The sequence below is a fragment of the Salvelinus fontinalis genome, chromosome 40 (assembly GCF_029448725.1).
Source record: "Salvelinus fontinalis isolate EN_2023a chromosome 40, ASM2944872v1, whole genome shotgun sequence".
Taxonomy (NCBI): domain Eukaryota; kingdom Metazoa; phylum Chordata; class Actinopteri; order Salmoniformes; family Salmonidae; genus Salvelinus; species Salvelinus fontinalis.
In genome coordinates, this window is record NC_074704.1 from 23911039 (window position 1) to 23928311 (window position 17273).

General features: G+C 43.9%; 1 protein-coding gene and 1 non-coding gene across 4 annotated transcripts in view; one reads left to right on the plus strand and one right to left on the minus strand.

Moving 5' to 3' along the window:
• The first annotated feature begins 725 nt into the window (after positions 1–725).
• The window catches only part of LOC129840008 (aftiphilin-like), a 113936-nt gene continuing 97388 nt past the window's right edge, over positions 726–17273 (plus strand). Inside the window, exons 1-10 of one of the 3 annotated variants that reach the window (XR_008757148.1) lie at positions 726–905; positions 2977–4846; positions 5571–5734; positions 6216–6345; positions 6683–6739; positions 7060–7191; positions 11483–11543; positions 12371–12454; positions 13217–13340; positions 15372–16108. Coding sequence is in view for 2 of the 3 variants with exons in the window: in XM_055907797.1 (XP_055763772.1) it covers positions 3014–4846; positions 5571–5734; positions 6216–6345; positions 6683–6739; positions 7060–7191; positions 11483–11543; positions 12371–12454; positions 13217–13340; positions 15372–15525 (2739 nt within the window). In the remaining variant the exon portion in view is untranslated. Of the gene's footprint in view, positions 906–2976; positions 4847–5570; positions 5735–6215; positions 6346–6682; positions 6740–7059; positions 7192–11482; positions 11544–12370; positions 12455–13216; positions 13341–15371; positions 17140–17273 lie in introns of those variants that run through there. The other 2 variants (XM_055907797.1, XM_055907798.1) reach the window with 2 other exon arrangements.
• trnar-ccu (transfer RNA arginine (anticodon CCU)) lies at positions 14909–14981 on the minus strand. The gene has a single exon. It is a non-coding gene; the product is annotated as a tRNA-Arg (tRNA).

Below are 17273 nucleotides of genomic sequence, written 5' to 3' on the forward strand. Positions count from 1 at the left end.
GTTTCTTCCCTAGATCGAGATCCATTGTAAACTACAGCGTTTCTTAGCCTCTTTGAGCCTCAGCTGACAAAATTGATTGCACAGCAATGTTCTGTCTTCTGATTTTCTATCAAATGTAGCCTACCTATTTCTGTTAGTTGTGATGTATTTTTTGTTTCATGGTATTGAGTGCTGTTGGTTTGAGATGGTCATGAAAAATAAAAGGCTTCCAGTATCACGTTTTAGGGAAGACCCAGATGCAGACAGTGTTGCAGTAACACACGTTTATTACTAGAACAGGGGACAGGCAAAACAAAAGGTCAACCAGAGGTCAGTAATCCAGATTAGAGTCCAAAAGGTACCGAATGGCAGGCAGTCTCAGGGTAGGCAGAGGTCAAATAATCCAGTGTGGTAGGACAAGGAACAGGATGGCAGGACAAGGAACAGGGCAGGTAGAATGGTCAAAACCATGAGCCAGACAGGCGCAAGGGGAAACCACTGGATGGGAATGGCATTTAAATAAAGGACATAGGGTGACCCTTATTTGCTAACATTTTGATTTTACTTGAGTCATTTTCTATTAAGGTGACTTTACGTTTACTCGAGTATGGCAATTGGGTACTTTTTCCACCATTAACTACTACTCAGTATTACTAGAGCCAGTGCAGATGGATTTTGGATGCAGACTATTCTCCGCTTGTTCATGTACTCTAGTATGCTCTGCTTCCCAAGCAGTGGAAAAACCAAAAGCTCTTGTTGCATGCTGGGTAATATTCGGAGAGAGAAGGTGCCAAAGTAGGATCATCATAACCGGCTGACTCAACCTAGTTTTCTTAGTCAGAGCGAAACCACTTTGCTGTCTTGTTTTAAGTCTGACAAGTGTCCACTTCATCTGAACCATGGGAATGAATGGTCAAGATCTTAAGGTATGCCGAAATGTTTATTGGTACACTGCCAACCAACCCGGATACGATGAGACTAGCTAAAGCAAGCAAGCTAGCGAGAGACGGGAGGACAACTTGATAGATAGCTAGCTAACAGTTAACGTTAGCTACAAATGTCAGTGTATTAGCAAGCTAGCTAGCATCATAACTACCTACCTACATAGCTAGTTAGTTACTTTGTCACTTCTGTCCTCATATCGAATCAATGTAGAAAACATATTTTCATAATAATTTAGCCTATTGCTAGTTAGCTATCCATTCGCATAGGCTACCAGGTTGTTGTTATTAGCTTGCTAGCTACGCCATTTGTGCTGGCAAGTGGTAGCTAACTACACAGGCTACGTATCTTGGCCAACTAGCTAACAGTCAGCTAGCTAGCTATCCCCCTGCCCTCCCCAGCTGATGGAGTGTACGGTGTATGCCAGCCATGGCCTGTTTTCCGTTCTAGCCTAAGCCTGGATGGCACGTATGGTAATTTAGTTGTTAGCATAATCAAAATGATTTATTCAGCTAGCTAGTTAACTATCTGGTTAACGTGAGCTATTTGGCTAGCAACTACGTTAACTTGCTTCCAGTTGCTAGCTAGCTACCTATCTTTGCTCGGCTAAAATTGAGCTAAATAGCTAGGTTGTGGGTAGTCGGCAACAAATTATCATAGGAAGGGTTTCGTGTTTTCTTTGTTTTGGTTACCCAGAGGTTTCTAGATAGTGGTCTGTCATCACCTGTCAGTTAGGTTTGTTGACAGTCTAATTTGGTGAATGAATAACTAGCTGGACAAGACATGGGGTTGGAGGACACCTGTTTCGGGTGTGTCAATTAGTTAACAATGTTGTATTATAAACAGATTCATGTTGCATTGTGAATGTTTATGATACAACATATTATAACACATACCATATCATGCAATCATAGAGCCCATAATGTTATTTGTTGTGAATAGCTATCATATCAGATAATTTTTTCTTTAATGCCATCTTGCTTTCATACACAGTATCAGAAGCCACTTCAAGTAGCCTAGAGATTTAACAATGTTTCAAATGCCTTCCAAGGTTTCATGTCAAGACTTACGAGGCCTAAGATATCTAGTCAAGGCCTCATGGGCATGAATTCTCTATTCTGAAACGTGTCCAAATTTGTGTCAGGTTTTGACTCAGAACTGTACGTTCGGCGCTCTAGTCTGGATGTGAGTAAAGCACAATGTAGGCTTAAGAGTGCATTATGCAAGTTCAGCCTTGAGCATCCAAGAATAACATCAATATTTCTATGCCCAATGTCTGGTTTAGTGATGAATTCAAAAATGTCAAGGAAATGGATCACACCTGGAGGCACAAAATGCCTAGGCATATGCTCTAAATCTAATTTTTCAAAAGGAGGCATTCTACATATCTTGACGGGCCTATGTCAATATACAAATACTACACACACAAAACCCTTAGGCCAATGCAAACACAAATTGGGTACAAAGTTCATTGGTTGAAGTAATTAGGCCAGTTTTTATTTTATTTATTTTACCGTTATTTTACCAGGTAAGTTGACTGAGAACACGTTCTCATTTGCAGCAACGACCTGGGGAATAGTTACAGGGGAGAGGAGGGGGATGAATGAGCCAATTGCCAATTGTTTAGATAAACACAACAAATATTTGTACCGATAAAATAAATTGTAGCTCATTTTCAGGTCTCATTTGCTAAAATTTAGGTAGGTCATAAGAAATGAGTGCTCAACATTGCCTTTTGGCCCTTTTCTACATCACAACACCACTTCGCCATTATCACTTAATTACTGTCAATTTGAAAACAATCTGTCCACTTTTAGCCTGGAGAGCTTTGGTAATTTAATATGGGTTTAAGGCTGAAGCAACACACCAGACAAAGAAAACAGCCTAGATTCCCCCAGAGACCGTTTCTAGGTCTGTAGGCTAACACATTGTCGTTTTGTAAATTCTGACCTTTTAGCCTTCAGAAATGTGTTTTTAAGAGGGAAATAGTGTAATTTCTAGCGTTTATATGCCCTTCATTGTTTGGTCACACTGACTAGTGTCTTTACCCTCTAGGTGTAACCTCGAGGCGTAGTGTGACTGCTTTAGGACCATGGAGCCGGACGTGATCCGCATGTACTCCTCCTCCCCACCCCCAATGGAGGACGGTGCTGAGGAAGAGGATGACGAGTTTGGGGACTTTGGGGGCTTCTCTGGAGTTCCGACCAGCACCAGCTTCAATGAGTTTGACACCCCAGCGACCTTCAACCAGACCCCAGCCTTGGCTGCCACTTCACCACCTGAACTCCTCAACAATGGAGGGGTGGTTGGGTTGTCAAACCTCAGTTCAGGTCCCGTGGGAAGGGGTCCCGTGGTCAAGCGCTCCAACTCCAAGTCAAATGGTGTTGTGCCAGGAGGCTGCCAGTACGACAGTCCTTTGGAGAGAACTGTGAACGTGGAGGAGTTAAAAAAGCTTGCCGACCACACTCGAGCCAATAATTATTCTACCTCCCTGGACATATCTAGGAGGGGTCAGACTGACAACATAGACAAGCCTGTCGACTGCAATGGTGGGGTCCCGGAGGTTCTGACCAACGGCTTTGCGACTTTTGAAATAGAGGGAATCCCATCTTTGCAGAATTCGATCTGCTCTAAAAAGAAAGGAATCACCACAGAGTGTGCAGACGACTGCCCTCCCAGCAGCCCCGAGGACGACTTTGCGGATTTCTCTGCTTTTCCTAATGCAGATGTTCAAGGACACTCCAGCGAGGTGACAAACCGCACCAGCGAGAACTTGGACAATCACTACCGGGACGAACGGCTGGCAGAGGAACCCTGTCAGCAGCAGAAGCACTCTAATGTAGAGCAGGGAATCAGGTCAGGGGACGTCGTCAGGGACACTCCCATTACAACTGGATCCAACGACATCGCTGGCTCTGATTCTCTATCGCAACTTGCTGAGGCTCGAGACACTGACGAAGGCTTGAGCAATGGGGACGGGGGCTTTCAAAGAGACACTGCTAACTCTGAGCAAAGGAACGTAGAGCCGGACTTTGCACACAAGCACTCTGCTACTGAGGTAGTTGTTAGTGAGGATTCTGCCCCAGAGTTGGTTTGTGGCGAGGATTCTGCCTCCAAGGCACTTTATGTTGACAAACCGGTTGCCCATAACGGTGTGTATTTGGAGCAGTCGGAAGAGGAGGTGGAAGAAGAGAAGGCAGGTGTCAGTGAAAACAGGGGTTTGCCCGATACAGACGATGAAGATGGGAATGGCGAGCAAGCAGACGAGAAGCCTGGGTCCGGAAACGAAACAGAAACGGAGACTGAAACGTCTTTCGGCCGACCTCTGTCCACGGATGCCCTTGAGGAGTACGGCGACATCAGCACGACGGGCTCTGTGCCCTCGCCGCTGCTCCAAGAGGAGACGGCCACACCTGCCGACCACAGCCAACTGCTGGAGGACGATGACGGTGAAGACTTTGATGACTTTGGAGACTTCGGGGACGTGGGCTCTTTTAGCGGACAGGGCTTTGCTGACTTTGACCAGCCAGAGTTGCAACTAGAGGAACAACCTGCACCTCTCACACAGGAACTAGTGGACGACGACAAAGACTTTGGTGAATTTGACGCCCCCAACAGCCACATTGGTGGTGGGAAGGCAATTGAGAATGAAGATGGGGGGAAGTTTGCGGATTTTCCCGGCAGCAACAGTTTTGCTGACTTTAGCTCAGCTCCTGTTGGTGCGGACCCTGATGCAGATGCTGGTTGGAATGCCTTTGATGAGCCTGTACAGGGTCAAGGGGAGGGCAATTCCTGGGCTGCATTTGGAGAGAAGCCGACCGCCAATGCTCCTTTGGAAACGGCTGAAGACGAGTGGCAGGAGAGTGAACCTGTAGCAGCCCGTTCATCCAGCAGCCATCAGATCAGTAGAAGAGACAGTCAGTCAGTAAGTTTTTCTGTGCGAGTTTGACCACTCAGGGTTTGAACTCGGTTCTCCTGCGCACCACAATAACATATTACGCCTCTGAGCTAAAGGCAAGAGAACTCATCACGCAAGTTTGTTTCTGAACCACCTCTGTAGCATTCAGACATGTAGCTTACTTGACAGGAAAGTAGTGGTGTTTTAAAAACCCCTCTTACAGTAATCGAAGGTGCCCAATTGAATAGTTGTATTGTACTATCCAGGAAAAGTATGCTCAATGACACTTTTAGGGAAATTCTGACGCTCTCATGACGTTTATCAGTAGAGTAGTAGAGAGCCGTACACCTGCCCTCCCTTAGGAATGTGACCAGGCAGGGAATTCCACCTTTTCAAGTACATACCATTTATCAATGCCCCTCCTTGTCCTTGCTATTGGAGTCAAGCGCTACAATTTATTAAAGATTTGAAATGTGTTGATTGAATCACGTCAGTGTCAGTCATTGTTGGACATAATAGAATACAGCTTTATTGTCTATCGAAACAGATATTAATATCTGAGCTGTCTATTGTATTGTGCATCCCCTGTCCAGCAATGCAGGCTAACTGCCAGCTGCCACACGTGATAACAGAAGACTTATTCAACCTGTATCTTATTCAACAATATTGATTGTTATTACGTGTTTGTTATATCACTGAACCAGTGTCTTATTCAACAATGTTGGTCGTTATCATGTGTTTGTTATACCAGGCGGCGCTGTGCAGTCGGCTGGAGAAGCTTTTTCTGGACATTTTCCCCGACGCACCTGCTCTGCAGGTGAGGGTGGAGGTGGTCCCCCTCAAAACCCTGCTGGAGCCTCCTGTGAGGTTACAGCAGGAAGAGCATGAAATGATGAGCGGTGTGCCAGACAATGGGTGAGAGAAACACCCCCCTTTTTAATTTGGGCTGGGACGATACCAGTATTGCAATATTTTTTTCCGTGGCAAAAATGAAAACACGAAGCAGGCCAAACTCCTTGATCCATAACCTGCTGTATGTAAAATATTGTGTGCTATATTTTGGAAAATAAACAAATGTGACTGGATGACGACATAATGACGTTTGTTTCCAGCATTAGGGCTGTTTTCCTAAAGCAATTAAACCGCCTCGTGTTTTGTTTCCTTGCCATGATACTAACGAGTATCGGGATGCTAGTATCGTCTCGACCCTAATATCCCATAACTACACACAATCTCATCAATACACAGAAAGTCTCTGGTCTGCTCTATCTTTTTTTATACATCAGAAATATACTGTTACTGTGTCTGTATACTATGCAGTCAAGAATATATGCCTACTACTATGGCGTATTTTTTTTTAACGTTCCTGCTTTGTCATCGGTGTCCGTTGCTACAGGGCCGAGGGGGACGTGTTGTGGAGGCAACTGCTGGACATCCACGAGGCGTTTGGCCTGCGGCACCAGTGGGGCGGCTCGCACAGCAACAAGACATTACTCTGTTTCCTGGGCATCGACATTAGGAACATTGTGAGTTCTGCCGCCAGTCAGCAGTCATCACATTGACCGTATCCCAAATGACACCCTATTCCCTATATAGTGCACTACTTTTGACCAGAGCACATAGTGATATAGGGAATAGGGTGCCATTTGGGACATGTCATTCTACCCCTTTCTGTGACCTTGTCCTTTTTTATTAATTGCTCTGTGGGGGGGGGGGGGAACACACGAACCGTGAATGTATTTCAGATGTATTGCGAGAATGTTTTAACTTTTCGTCTGTCAAATGGAAAAAGGTTGTTTGTAAGACTATTTGCATCAGAGAGAGGAGGAATGATTGTGAAATGTGTTCTGTGTTTCCCCACAGCTTTTCACAGGTCAGAAGAAGCAGCCAGTGATAGTTCCCATGTATGCTGCCAGCCTGGTGAGTTAACTATACGCTGCAAAGATGTATTTATCTCCCCCTTCAAACCACCCACTCGCTCCCTCAATTGTTTTTGCCCTTCTCGAGGAAACCGACCAAGAGACAAATTAACTCAGGGATTATAAAATAAAATAAATTCTGGTGACATTTTTGTCAACTGGTTGCAAAATATTTTTTACTGACACGTCCTACAAATGTATGGTTACAACATTCCGGGAACCTTCCCAAAATTCCCAGGTTTTAACCAGAATTGTTCAACCCTATACACATACCAGTATTTTAGTACGTTCAGGATGTAACCCTGCCTCTCTGTTACCTAGGGCATGCTGGAACCCACCAAAGAGCCAGTAAAACCCATATCAGCGGCAGAGATGATCACGTCCATAGCACAACAAGCACCTCCAGTGGCCCCAGCAGAGATCATAAGCACTAGTCCACCAGACACAGCCCAGGTTGGACTCCTACATTGAATCACTATGGTCCTTTTGAGGCACAATGTTTGGAATTTAGATCTTTTATGTTTTGTGATTATTTTTTTCCCAGGCCTTTTAGGTGCATTTCTTCTCATCAGTAGTCGTATGAGTATATACCAGGGCTCTCCAACCCTGATCCTGGAGAGCTACCATCCTGTATGTTTTCAACCCTAATCTAGCACACCTGGTTCTAATAATTAGTTGGTTGATCAGCAGAACCAGGTTAGTTACAACGGGGGTTGGAGCGAAAACCTAGAGGAGGGTTGCTCTCCAGGATCAGGGTTGGAGACCCCTGGTGGTATGTACTGTATTGCAGAGGAGGCTGGTGGGAGGAGCTATATGAGAACGGGCTCAATGTAATGACTGGAATAGCATAAATGGATCAGTGTCAATCTACATGTTTGACTCTGTTCCCTTTATTCCATTCTAGCCTTTACAATGAGCCCGTCCTCCTATAGCTCCTCCCACCAGCCCCCACTGCTGTATTGGCTGTAAGGCCAATTGTCACAACTGTATACAATGAATATATAGAGTTTATATGTGTTCTACAGTAATTTGTCTAAGGTAGAACCTGAGGTGCTTTTCAAACAAGTTGGATAAATGATTTGGCTAGATCAGGTATTCCCAAACTTGGGTACGTGCAATGCCGCCGGGGGTACGCCAAATAAAAATGTGATACATATTTTTTTTAATTCTTCACATTTTCAAAAAGTACATTTATATTTTCCAACGGAGCTATATATTTGGGTGAGTTTTTTTTTTTCTTCGCTCGAGTATCCTCGTTTCACTGCCAAAAATAAAATTAAACCATCTAGTGTTCAGCGAAATAACAACACAATGTCAAATACAGGTAGCCTAGTTAAATAATTAACATCCAATCACATTAATCGTTACTCTCACGAGAAACCTTCACTCTTGCACAGACATTTAGAAACTAAGCATGACAATTTGAAAAATAAGCCACGGGAGTTTTTTGAGTGAGAATAAAGACAACTTTCGAGTAGTAAGACATGTACACTGCTCAAAAAAATAAAGGGAACACTTAAACAACACAATGTAACTCCAAGTCAATCACACTTCTGTGAAATCAAACTGTCCACTTAGGAAGCAACACTGATTGACAATAAATTTCACATGCTGTTGTGCAAATGTAATAGACAAAAGGTGGAAATTATAGGCAATTATGCACACAAATGCACATTTGTGGCATGCTGGAGGTCATTTTGCAGGGCTCTGGCAGTGCACCTCCTTGCACAAAGGCGGAGGTAGCGGTCCTGCTGCTGGGTCGTTGCCCTCCTACGGCCTCCTCCACGTCTCCTGATGTACTGGCCTGTCTCCTGGTAGCGCCTCCATGCTCTGGACACTACGCTGACAGACACAGCAAACCTTTTTGCCACAGCTCGCATTGATGTGCCATCCTGGATGAGCTGCACTACCTGAGCCACTTGTGTGGGTTGTAGACTCCGTCTCATGCTACCACTAGAGTGAAAGCACCGCCAGCATTCAAAAGTGACCAAAACATCAGCCAGGAAGCATAGGAACTGAGAAGTGGTCTGTGGTCACCACCTGCAGAACCATTCCATTATTGGGGGTGTCTTGCTGATTGCCTACAATTTCCACCTTTTTGTCTATTCCATTTGCACAACAGCATGTGAAATTTATTGTCAATCAGTGTTGCTTCCTAAGTGGACAGTTTGATTTCACAGAAGTGTGATTGACTTGGAGTTACATTGTGTTGTTTAAGTGTTCCCTTTATTTTTTTGAGCAGTGTATTAAAGCAACAGATACCATTAATAAGAAGGGGCTAGAAGCATCTTATATGGTGAGCTACCGAGTGGCTAGGACAGGCAAGCCCCATACTATTGTGGAGGATTTCATTCTTCCTGCTGCCACGGATATGGTTGGGACAATAGGCCAAAAAAACTATACAGCCAATGCCTTCAAATAACACTGTTTCACGACGCATCAGTGACATGGCAGGAGATGTTTTGAAACAATTACTGCGTCACATACAAGCCAGTGAATTAAATGCGTTACAGCTAGATGAGTCAAAAGACGTGGCGGGCCTGGCACAGCTCCTGTTATATGTCCGTTACGTTTATGGGGGGTCAATTAAGGAAGACAGCCTCTTTTGGAAACCAGGACAACATGAGAGGATATTTTTTAAGTACTGGACAGCTTTGTGACATCAAATGGATTTCGGTGGTCAAGATGTGTTGGTATCTGTACTGATGGTGCAAAAGCCATGACAGGAAGAAACAGTGGAGTGGTAACGCGCATGCTAGCAGTTGCTCCCGACGCCACTTGGGTACACTGCAGCATCCATCGAGAGGCTCTTGCTGCAAAGGGAATGCCTGACAGCTTGAAAGACGTTTTGGACAGTTCAGTGAAAATGGTTAACTTTGTTAAAGCAAGGCCCCTGAACTTGTGTATTTTCTACATTTTGCAATGATATGGGCAGCGACCATGTAACGCTTTTATAACGTACCGAAGTGCGCTGGTTATCAAGGGGCAAAGTATAGACTCGTTTTTTTAAATTGAGAGACGAGCTTAAAGTTTCGACTGACCATAATTTTCACTTGTCTGACCGCTTACATGATGACGAGTTTCTCACACGACTGGCCTATCTGGGTGATGTTTTTTCTCATCTGAATGGTCTGAATCTAGGATTACAGGGACCCTCCGCAACTATATTCAATATGCGGGACAAAATTGAGGCTATGATTAAGAAGTTGGAGGTCTTTTCTGTCTGCATTGACAAGGACAACACACAGGTCTTTCCATGATTGTTTGTGTGCAAATGAACTCAAACTGACGGACAATGTCAAATGTGATATAGTGGACCTGAGTGAGCTGAGTGCGCAATTACGCAGGTACTTTCCCCGAAACGGACGACACAAACAACTGGATTGGTTATCCCTTTCATGCCCTGCTTCCAGTCCACTTACCCATATCTGAACAAGAGGGCTTCATCGTAATTGCAACAAGCGGTTCTGTGAAAATTGAATTGAATCAGAAGCCACTGCCAGATTTCTGGCTAGGGCTGCGCTCAAAGTATCCTGCCTTGGCAAATTGCACTGTGATGTCCCTTGCAACCATGTACCTACGTGAGAGTGGATTCTTGGCCCTCACTTGCATGAAAACTACATACAGGCACAGACTGTGTGTGGAAAATGATTTAAGACTGAGACTCTCTCCAATATAACATTGCAGAGTTATGTGCGTCCTTTCAAGCACACCCTTTCTTTTTAACCTGTGGTGAGTTATTCACCATTTTTGATGAACATACAAGGTTTTCTATGTAATGGCTAAATAAAGAGCAAAATTATTGATTATTATATTATTATTTGTGCCCTGGTTCTATAAGAGCACTTTGTCACTTCCCACAAGCCGGGTTGTGACACAAAAACACTCATTCTTTTGTTTAATAAATGTATCGTATAGTGTGTGTGTGGCAGGCTTACAATGATGGCAAAAAAACATTTGAGGGCGTGCTGACCCTGGTGCTAGAGGGGGTACGCAGCTGGAGGCTGAATGTTTTGAAGGGGTACGGGATTATAAAAAGTTTGGGAACCACTGGGCTAGACAATACTAAGGTTGAGTTCCTGCCTCACAAGATGCGCAGGCATTGCATAAACTAATGGTAGCGTGCCACGTCATCAACTGTGCAGCCGGGCATCGGATGGCTCTGTCATATGGGTTGCGTTCCCCTTCTCAGACGTTACATGCATCATCCAATGGTTGGGAGCCACATTTTCGACTGTGTCATCGACTGACAGATTGCTATAACATATGCTGTTGGTTAGCTGATACATAAAACACCTATCCAGGCATTGTAATATTTGGCAAGCGTCAGCAACGCCTTGGCAGAGAAACGTGCCCATGAAGTGGTAAGCTGATTTGTTAAATACCTATCCAGGCGTTGTAAGATATGGCATCGGTCCGCAATGTAGTCTGGTAGGAACTTGACCTTAGACTGCAGAGTTGTTGTAAGGGTAGAAGCCAGTGGAGGCTGCTGAGGGGAGGACGGCTCATAATAATGACTGGAACAGAGTGAATGGAAGGCCAAGTGTTTGATGTATTAGATACCGTTCCACTGATTCCTCGAGCCCATCCTCCCCAATTAAGTTGCCACTAACCTCCTGGGATAGAAGCAGACCATTAGCAGGCTTCCTGACCACCTGCATAGGCGAATCACCTGTTGGCAAAGCTGTTCACTTTTACTGAGTGTCACCACCCTCCTCTGAGCTTGTTTGTTCCTCCTCACCAGGAAGTGCTCCCGCCCGTCCAGTTTGACTGGAGCAGCAGTGGCCTTACTAACCCCCTGGACGGTAGGTCCCTCCCACAAACCACCTGCTAAGATAATGAACCATTGTCCCCATTGGCTCTATCCAGAGCTAGCCTATTCCTTTTTTCCACCACTCCATCTGTTTTGTCCAAACACACAAGCAGTCTAGACCTGTTTTTGCCTGCTGTCTTCCATTGGACAAGATCATTTTATGTTTACTTCATCAACCATTGGTCATTACATGTTATAGTTTTACACAGAGTTACGTGAATTTTGTTTTAAAGACTATAGTATAAGATTACAGACAATTCTTATCTACATGCTCCCAAGTTTTTGTGTATTTCATTGCCATATTGGACCATTTCTGATTTCAGTTGTCATATCCAGATGCATAAAATATATTTATCTCATCAAATCTTCTCCTTTATGCCTTTTTGTTGTTAGCAACAAATAATTTAGCTAAATTGCTAAATAATTTGTTCTGCACGGTTCATGCTACAAAGCCGTGATGACAATTCATGCTTCAAAATGTCAATGCAGATTTTTCATTAACCTGTAGATAGAATCTCACAGTATTTTCTCATTAACACAGCTACGTCAGTTAGCTTGCCCTGGTTCATGTTCATTAGGCATCAAATGGAATAAAACGGAGGGACTACCTGGATTTAAGAAACTCCTGGAGTTTCAGTTGCAAAATGTTTTCAAACCTTTCGTGCCTACTGAACACGACCCCTGTGCTCTTTCTTTGTAACTAATCATAACGACCAGCTCAGCTGCATGTCTTTTAAGTGCGTCTCTTTCCTGACTTCTTCTTCTGTGTTATAACCCACTGCCGCCTCGGTCTGCCTGTCCGCTATGTTGAATGTCAAGCGAGCGGAGGCTCGTCTCTGCTCAACCTCGATTTCTTTGGGCCCGTGGAGGACTCTGGCCCAAGCAGCTCCACCTCCATCCCAGGTCAGCACAGGAAACTCCAACAACCCTGACTGCCAGATTATTTTTTTCATGAATTTGTCTGAATCCCAACTTGACCGTTTGCCTCTACACCCTATGCAGAGACCGGAGAGGATTGGATAGGGGTAAAACAATACAGTGATAATTCCACCTATCTGATCGTAAGGCAAGGTTGACCTACTATCGTATATGGCTTACACCGATTGAATCCTCATGGATCTTCACAGGTACACAGGGTGTAGAGGTCTAGGAGTCCATTTGGGATAAGGCCTTATTCCTTCCCCGATTCCTCGTGTCCTCTTACCTCTCTGTCAAAATGCACCGGGGGAGGTCAGAGGGGAGGACGCTTGGATCTTCTCCAATGAGTTTTGGGAAAGAGGCGAGGACTGAAGGATGATTATTAAAGAACCTCTGCCATACTCACAGTTTTCTCCTACTATTTGTTTTAGATTTCTTCTGGTCTTTGCTTAGACACTGACCTCATTAAATCGAGGTCTTATTTTTCCTGTGTGTTAATATTACCAACTGAATCAAACCTTGAATCAGAATATCTACCAAAATATTTGGGAATTGGCTACACTGAAGTTTAATAAAGTGCACCCCCCCCCCCCCTCCCTTGTTCTGAGTGGAATAGTAGACCGTGTATGTGTCTCAACTAGCTCCCTATTCCCTATATAGTGTACTACTTTTGACCAAAGTAGTGCACTATATAGGGGATAAGCTGCCATTTTGGATATATCCAATATAATGTGTTTGTGTGGTTAGGTGTGGACCCGGAGCTGTATGAGCTAACCACCGCTAAACTGGACCCCAGTGGCTCTGGGACCCGTGTGGCTGATGCCTTTGCCCGCCTTATGTCTACTATGGAGAAGACCAGCACCTCTACCAGGTTGGTCTATTACTTCAGGGGGAAGGTGCTCGAAATGAACCCCCCCCCCCCCCCCCACAAAATAAAATCTACTTTCATAAATCATATCTTGAAATTCATAACATACTAACTGCCTCTGTAGCGCACATTTTTAAGGAAGCTACTTACAGTGCCTCCTAAAGACATGATTGACATAGCCCACACTCTTTTCCCTATCAGCTGATCGTTGATGATTGGTGTAGGTACCAGAGCGCATTATATATATTTTTTAACCTTTTTTATGTTAAAGTATTGCCTGCGTATCATTGCATTTACGTAGTGGCATAGAGCAGAGGCATTTACAGAAGTTGCACACATGGGGACCATTTTTAGTAGACTAGGTTCTGGGAGATGTTGTGCCTTTTTTTATAAACACATTTCATGCAATTCTACATCATTTTACATGGCTGGTGGCAAAATCTTTTTTAATACCGCACAAATTATTGAATTGACAGGCTACTAAACTGAGCATCAGAGATCAATAAAAATGACCTTGTCTTGAATCCATCAATAGCTTAGGCCTAGGTGAGTGGAGACACATTTGTACAATATGAGGAGGAAATTATAGTCCTAAAACGGGGTGACGAACTTGACGACGTCACGACGACTTGGGGCGGTGGGTTCAAAAACTACAAAACTAAATAAAAGGGCAATTGGGGAGGGAAAAGGGGGGCAGGTGCTCAGGCACACAGGTAGACCGCTATCTGCGCACATGCCTGCTTTGGATCAAAACGTCTGCTAAATGGCATATATTATAAATGGCACCCTCTTCCCTTTAGTGCACTACCTTTGCCCAAAAGTAGTGCATTATAAAGGGAATAGGGTGCCATTTGGGATGTGACCAGAGTCAATTGCACCTCTTGGAGATGAGAATAGCAAAACAATACAAATCTAACACAACCAACATCTCAGTCCCAAACATTAAATCAAGTTTTATTTGTCACATGCGCCGAATACAACTGGTGTAGACTACAGTGAAATGCTTGCTCACGAGCCATTCCCAACAATGCAGAGTTAAAAAACTGAAGTAGTAAAATGCACAGTAGATTGGATATGTATACAGGGAGTACCAGACCAGTGTGCAGTAATTGGGTAAGCAATGATGCTATAAAGAGGATAACGGTCATATATTTGCCGTTAGTTGGAGCTAATACTTTTAAGTCAAAAGTTAGTTAAATGATGAACAGACACAAACAACCATGGTATTTACAGACTTACATGGCTGGAATGATTTTAATTGAACCACATTCTAGTGGGGACCCTTTTGAAACTGTGGTCTACTAGATGGAGACAGATTTTCTGTTTTGTTTTCATTTAAATTTAAATTTACCCTTTTATTTAACTAGGCAAGTCAGTTAAGAACAAATTCTTATTTACAATGCCGGCCAAACCCGGACGACGCTGGGTCAATTGTGCGCCGCCCTATGGGACTCCCAATCACGGCCGGATGTGATACAGCCTGGATTCGAACCAGGGACTGTAGTGACGCCTCTTGCACTGAGATGCAGTGCCTTAGACCGCTGCGCCACTCGGGAGCCCTAAAAGTAGTCCACCCCAGATGGGACTCGAACCCACAATCCCTGGCTTAGGAGGCCAGTGCCTTATCCATTAGGCCACTGGGGCATGTGCATAAGCATGCAGACAGGATGCATACGAGGGCGAGACAAACACATCTGTATTAGCAGCCAGAGAGAGCTTGCTACATCTTGGCTTTCTCAATTCTCTTTCCTTGAATTCCTCGTGTCTCCCTTTTCTCCCCTCTGACCTTCTCCAATGCGTCGGGAGAAGGTGAGGAAAGAGGAAAGACACATGAGAAAGAGGCGAAGCCCGTTAGAATCTGACTGTGGCTCATTCATTTGGTGAAGGGGGAAGGATGAGGGAATGTGTCCCTATTCCAATTGCACCTTGGTCAAACGTAATGCACCACAAAGGGAATATGGTGCTATTTGGGATACATTGTGTGTGTGTTCTCCAATAAAAATGGTGTCCCTCTCCTTCTCTCTGATTCTGCAGAAAGCCCCGGAAAGAGGAGAACCTAAGTGAGGAGACGTTGAAGGTGATTGCAGGGCTACCAGACCTGTCTTTCATGCAGGCCAAGGTGCTGATGTTCCCCACCACGCTGACCCCCTTGCGCTGCTCCTCTGACCCTGACCCCACACTCGACTGATCCACCCCAACTCCATCAATGCCCTCCTCTTCTCCTCCTTATCACCGTCTGTCATTCTATCACTATATCATGAAGTTATCCTTTTTGCTTCCATGCCATCATCCCTTCTGTCATTTTCTCCCTTTTTATTTGTTATTTTCAGTTTTAATCTTTTTAATCAAGTGAAGCATTTACCGATTTGTCCTTGTGAATGGAGAATGTTTAGTCAGACCTGGACTAGTCTAAGCCTGTAAAGCGAAGCTTTGTCAATAGCAGAGCAAGAGCAGTTTAACTTATAGATCAAGGTCCTTGAAGAGAGGCCGCTTGTTTATGATAGGAGAATCAATGTGTACATAATCAGGGACGATTTGTGTTGGTTTCCGATGGTGGCTTTTACGTTTCTCATTGTGGCGGGCGTGTGTCAATGTTTGTCTTTGTGAGGAAATGAAACACTGGTTGAACCTCTTCAAAGCGAGGCTTGAATAAAGTGAAGTGGGATATACACTGAGTGTAGAAACCATTAGGAACACTTTCCTAGTATTGAGTTGCCACCTCCCTTTGCCTTCAGAACAGCCTCAATTCGTCGGGGTATGGACTCTACAATGTGTCAAGTGTTTTTCAGGGATGCTGGCTCATGTTGACTCCAATGCATCCCACAGTTGTCAAGTTGACTGGCACCCATATCCACAATCCATGTCTCAATTGTCTCCAGGCTTAAAAATCCTTCTTTAACATTCCATCTACACTGATGGAAGTGCATTTAACAAGTGACATCAATAAGGAATCATAGCTTTCACCTGGTCAGTCTGTCATGGAAAGAGCAGGCAGTCCTAATGTTTTGTTCACTCAGTGTATGACTACGTGTGTGTGTGTGTGTGTGTGTGTGACTTAACCACACTGCCTGCAAAATCCAGCTGAATGTTTTTTCCCCTGTTGTGTTAATGGCCTTAGTATTTTTGTTTTGTCCTTTTACATGAGGCCTAGATTTGATTAACTTGATTTCTTAACCCATGGCTAAAACTGCGCTGTTAATGTATGCTCATTCGTTAAGCGATTTAACTGGAGCCAGTTTTTCTTATGTCTCCCATTGATGCCGTCAAACAGCCATGAAAATGGCAGTATGTCACAGACGACTGTGTTTTGTGTTGAATTCTATTTTTAGAACTGTATTCTGTTTTGGGGATGGGTGGTAAAAGAGGGGGATCATGGTTTAAACCACTGACAGTCATTCCTATAATTTCAATCGTTATATCAGTATAGCTGGTCTGAGTGAAGGTCAGCCTACATTACAAGGGAATAAGGGACCAATTTCTGCTTCCATGTGTCTGGTTATTCACTTTTGTTTAGTTTTGCTTACGTTCTCTACCAATTTTTTGTTGTTGTTATACCACTGTCAACCTGGTCCCAGGAGGATTTTGCACATTGTAAAGATAAAATGGATGTAATCATAGTTCACCGTGGCTTTAGACTGTGTACTATGGACTGTAAAATGTATGGGGAAAATTCCTATGGAAAAAATAACTTGAAGAGCCTGTGAAAAGGTTAACATGCATGTCCGGGTTCTTTTCAGACTTTAAGTGTGTAAATTTACTTTTAGTGTACACAAGAAATTAAAATAATTTAAGAGAGAAAGTGCTCAGTGGTCCTTCATGTGCCATTACTTCTCCCAACAAGGAATGAATGAATTCATATTCATACAAACTTGTCTTGTGCATTTTATATTTATTAATTCCCTAAAACTCTTCTCTATTAAGTGGGCCTAATTTAAA